This window comes from Ochlerotatus camptorhynchus, unplaced genomic scaffold (assembly GCF_037179485.1).
Source record: "Ochlerotatus camptorhynchus isolate MF236.1 unplaced genomic scaffold, CSIRO-AGI_Acam_v1.1 ptg000008l, whole genome shotgun sequence".
Taxonomy (NCBI): Eukaryota; Metazoa; Arthropoda; class Insecta; order Diptera; family Culicidae; genus Ochlerotatus; species Ochlerotatus camptorhynchus.
This window is the reverse complement of record NW_027040500.1, coordinates 2,977,887-2,982,943: the sequence shown is the minus strand read 5'-3', so window position 1 is coordinate 2,982,943 and position 5,057 is coordinate 2,977,887. Positions and strand designations below refer to the sequence as shown.

At 36.8% G+C, this 5,057-nt stretch overlaps 1 protein-coding gene across 1 annotated transcript; it reads right to left on the bottom strand.

Annotated features, from left to right (window-relative positions):
• Positions 1–2,341: 2,341 nt before the first annotated feature.
• Positions 2,342–3,514, bottom strand: LOC135698114 (uncharacterized). Its single transcript, XM_065217989.1, has 3 exons — positions 3,139–3,514; positions 2,899–3,064; positions 2,342–2,815 (listed from the first exon to the last, which is right to left on the bottom strand). Exons 1-3 carry the CDS (start codon positions 3,342–3,344, stop codon positions 2,777–2,779), a joined length of 411 nt encoding a protein of 136 aa, XP_065074061.1. The 5' UTR covers positions 3,345–3,514; the 3' UTR covers positions 2,342–2,776.
• Positions 3,515–5,057: the final 1,543 nt, after the last annotated feature.

Below are 5,057 nucleotides of genomic sequence, written 5' to 3'. Positions count from 1 at the left end.
TCACAGCGGTACACAACGCATACAGTCTTGCAAATCCACTGTGGGGATCGACACACAGATATCCCAGAGGTTTTCCTGTTTATTGTCTATGTACTTCTGAGCACTACAACTATCTTCTGTGTCTAACAATTGTACGATGGACACCAAATTGCAATTATTCAGATCGCATTTACGATAAAACCAGCACGAAATTTCAGTATCATCTAGTTTCGCTTGATAAACGGACCGTAGCTGCAGTTAGTTGGCTCGTACTCGGATTTTATTCTGAACAAGAACGCGGAAAATAATCGAAAATATAGCCGGAGTAAGCGCGCACGAGGTACACTCTGACAATGAATGTCTTTCACGATTATTATTATTATTATTATTATTATTATTATTATTATTTTTATTATTATTATTATTATTATTATTATTATTATTATTATTATTATTATTATTATTATTATTATCAGTGTTCAGGGAGTGTTTAGTTTGTTTTATGTTTTTCTTTTACCACTTAACTTATGAATGTTAGTCTTAAGTAAAACATCATTAGGACCAAATTTGTCTGTTGATTTGGACATCCATCTAAATAAATAAATAAGTAGTATGTGATAGAACTACACGCAAACCAAAAAATTATTACAATGAATGTTAGTTCCACTTCCTACACCCAACCGGGGGATGTAAGATTCGCTTACAATTATGTAGGATTCATCATCAGAGGATGTTAGTGGAGACCGCATGAACCGAGGATGCGATATACCTAGCTGCGGTCCAATGCAAGAAAATTGGAGACCGAAAAATCAGTGTCAACATTTCAAAGGGGCGTAATTGCTTTTGCAAACAATGGCTTCAGACGTCAATTTCTCGCAAATAAACGCTCACCCCTCCAAGTTAACAATGCTAGCTAGTAGAGGAAACATTCATCTACCTGTTGGTGTCATTAATTTTTATGAGTGAGCTTTTATTCGCGAGAAATCGATAGCTAAAGCCATTGTTTACAAATGCAATTACGCCCCTTTGAAATTTTGGCACTGAAATGTAAGTGTATTAGTGAGGTAAATTAGTTATGTCGAAAAAAACTGGAAACAGACTGCCGACTGGACTCGAACCACGAACGTTGTCGATTATCATACCTGTGCTTTCTCCACTGCTTTCTCCATGCCTCTGAACATGGATAGCCTAAAAGCAAACATGAAGCGCTCATTTTCTCGCATACTCGACTTCGTATGCTTTTTCTGCTGGAGAGATTCGAAGCATGTGTGTGCGTCGTTCTACAAGCTTACTGGTATAGTCGAAAGCGTAGATAGAATACGAAATAAAAAAGACAAAAAACCATTACATCGCCTGCATGGTCAATTTCTAACATTCGTTGCGATGTTCATGAACAGAAGATGATAGGAAACGGAACTATCATTCATTGTAATAGCGGATTGGGGAATCAAATTTTGATCGAAAAATAAGCTTGCTTACAAAATTATTTCGTAAAACCAATACCACAGTACAGGATCAAATTTTGCATACTTTTCATTCAAATATGTAATAGAATCTTACATTTCCCGGCTGGGTGTAATAATCACAATTTTGGCGATTTTTCTATACTAACTTCAAGGCCTTAGAGGGACCACTTCCCGTGCATCAAATAGCTTAAACTTTTTAGAGGGCATTTCTGACCACCAAACAATCATTTTACTGGTTTTAAATTCTAGGTTTGATCTGATTTGAGCCACTCTAATACATACGAGGGACTGTCTGAGGAATTTTTGACTCTTTTAGTCCTCTAAAGTAGCAAAAACTGAAAGAGCCGAAAATCCCCAAGACAGTCCCTTCTATACATCAGCTATATACAGCTCTCAAATACTCCTAATATATACATAGTGCTAACATACGAATGCAACAAAAGGTATAGTCGAACACAATTTCTAATTGACAACGGTGGAAGTGCTTAAAGACTAACCTGTGGTCAATTGTAAAGTTCCTGTTAGGGATATAATAGCCATAAAAGAAAAAAGACTGCCCAAATTATATTCGGGTTCACTCCTTCCGAGAAGTTATATAAATTAGTAATCTAACATGATGACACAACATTTAAAATGTGTGGTCCATTTTCGGCGAAACCCTTTCGGTTCTTCCATTTTATTTTTAAGTCACGCCAGATCTGATTAAACATAAGACGAAAAACCCTAAGTTGATTCACACTCAATCGGAACGCGTCTATCAAAAGACTACATGAATCTTATTAGCGTCAGGTGCAGCTCCCTAAAACTAAAGCTGAAGTACGTGCAACAACCCACGTACCTTTTCTGTACTACCGCAAACTGGTGAAACTCGTTCGGAATAATAAGTACACTGCGGCTAAGTTCAGCAGCTAGTAAACAAATCCATTCGCATCGTGTTTGATTTTATTGCTCACTTTTGCTTGTGATATCGCATAAAAAATGAAGAATGAAATCTCCACACCTCTTCTGGCTCCAAGTGTCTTTTGCTATCGGTACACTTTCCAACTACCTACCTACTTAATCACCGCACAATCAACCGGATGTAGAAACTGGGATTCACGTGGGATTTGTCGGCATCGAATGTCGCACGGTTGTCTTTCTCTGTTGGGATGTTTTTTTTTTTGCAAACTTGGAGCTGTTTTCAATCAGAGTTTACAGGTAGTTAGAACTAAGAATAATAACAACAAGTTAAAACTAAAAAGGCTTAACCGCCGAATCTCTTCGGGTTGCGGCCGTGAAGGACAATTTGCATTTCGTTTGGATTGACACGTCCGGACCACATGGCGTTAGGATCAAACAAGTTGATTACCATCCTGTTTCTTCGATGTTACCTACGATGTGGTTTATGGGTGATATGTGTTTGAAATCGAACGTTTTTTTTTTTTGTTAATTATGAATTCATTTGAAGTCATACCGGTTTTTGTTTGTAGAAAGCACGTTGTTCAGCTTTCGATGCGCCATTGTTGAAGCCTTTATCAAAGAATGCTTGGATAAAGCCATCTTTGGATTGCTTTTGGTGACCGGTGGTAGGATTGAGAGCATTCACTTTCAGTTTTGAATCCGCGTGGTCAGTTGAATGGCTGTAAGCATACAAGCAAAAATGGTAGTTACATAACGCGCAAACATGTTATGCTACGCTGACAATTTGGCAGACCTGATATCTCGCCTCTTTCGCGAGGCCCCTTTCTCTTGAACCCTAAGCTGCTGACGTCGTAGTACCGTGCTTGGTCTCCTCACATAGAGCGACGTTTCAACGACCACCTCTTCGAAAGCTGTTCCATTGTTCGGAGTTTGACCATAAACGGTCAGAAAACCGAAAATAAAAATCACCAACACGATTTGCGTGATGAAACCCTTCATTATCAGTGGGGAATTTCAGAACAACAACGATTGAAGTGAACCAACACAATAAATTACGTACTGCCACAGCGCGGGAGATAACTTGCTAATAGAATAATCGTTCGCGCTCGACTGACTCAAATCAAACAAATGTGCATATTAATCGGCATCGGAGACTTGAATGTATGCTTCCTACGAACACTTACTAGGTACTATTTTTTAACAAGAGGTGGTTAATTCACACAGCTGACTCGGTTGAAGAAAGTCGGTAGGGGTAGATGTGAGATAATGAGAATTAGCTGGACCCGGTTCAAACTAATGCTGATGCTGTATGTTCAACTGGTGCATTGGTAGACGAAGGGCATGTTGGCTTCTAATATTTGTATGTTTATATCAAGGCTTTGAACGTTATTTATTAAGAAATTTTAAGAGCCATTGACTAATACATAGGCCTTAGCTACTGCATGACGCATCGGGATATTTGAAAAATTTCACAGACAATCTCGGCAATCTATTCAAATATCAATTTATAACGGACATAGGAGGAGAGGAAGGATTTCAGGTCATTTATGCCTTGTTCATTATTGGAATGCTGGTGAAATTTGACTGAAGCCGTTGATTAAAGGGTGGAACGAGCAAAAATATGTAAGTATAGAATAATAATGTTATTAAATTATTCATCTGATTTGTGTTATTCAGGACGCTTACACGAAGCCCTAATATTGTCGAGATCACTTTATTCATTTCCAAATACAAATTCACGGACTATACAGTTAACCGCACATTTTTGTTTATCTCATTTAATCGACTTTTTAAAACGGGCGTATTTTTTCACAAAAATCATTAACCTTCCAGCAGTCGCACTGGTGCACTGAGTACACGTGCCAAAAAAACACTATTGAATAACGATTTTTTTTAACAATTTCCATGAATATTTTTGAAACGTTTATGCATCGCTTGAAAGAAGAAAATGTTATGTTGTAATACAACCAAAACCCGGATAAATTAGAGTAAATATTCTTTTTCAATTGCTTTCAAAAATACCGCTCATATTTCAGTGAATAGAAGCGATTGCTTTTGAGTTAATAGCGTTACAACTAAATAAACACTTAGTTGCTTTAGCAAAAATGTGTGACATCAAAAGCTGTAAACGTGTTTGAAATAAATAATTTGCGAGATATCAATGCAAAAGTTAGTTAACAATTAAGGTTTTATGGGTTCACCATAGGTTTCTTATACAAATCAGTATAAAACGTGAACCGAAAGAGATAAAACATATTTTTCCTAAGCAAATTTGCTACAAATAAATAGTTCTACAACTTTGTGAAACATGCTTATGGTCTATCTCAAATAATTAAAAAGAGTTTGATACTTTGAACTTAACGATCCTGGGTCCCACCCTATTTTTTATTTAAAATTTCAGATATACCAACACAATTTATGACAAAGTTGTAGAACTAAGCAACTGCAAGCTTCTAGCTCCTTTTCGAGGTATAAATATTTGAAAATAACAATATTTTCATCAAATCGCAATTATAACTTTCCAACAGAAAGAGAGAGGCTTTTTGGACCAAAGCCGTATTTTGCAAGACAAAAATGCTTGCACTTAAGCAATAAGTTTTAGGTAAATAGTAGGTACCTTTCGACCAATGACCAATGAGTATGATTAATGACAAACTCCCATCTAGAGTTATGTACTTTAACTAATAATGTTTGTAACCAACAGAAAGGTAA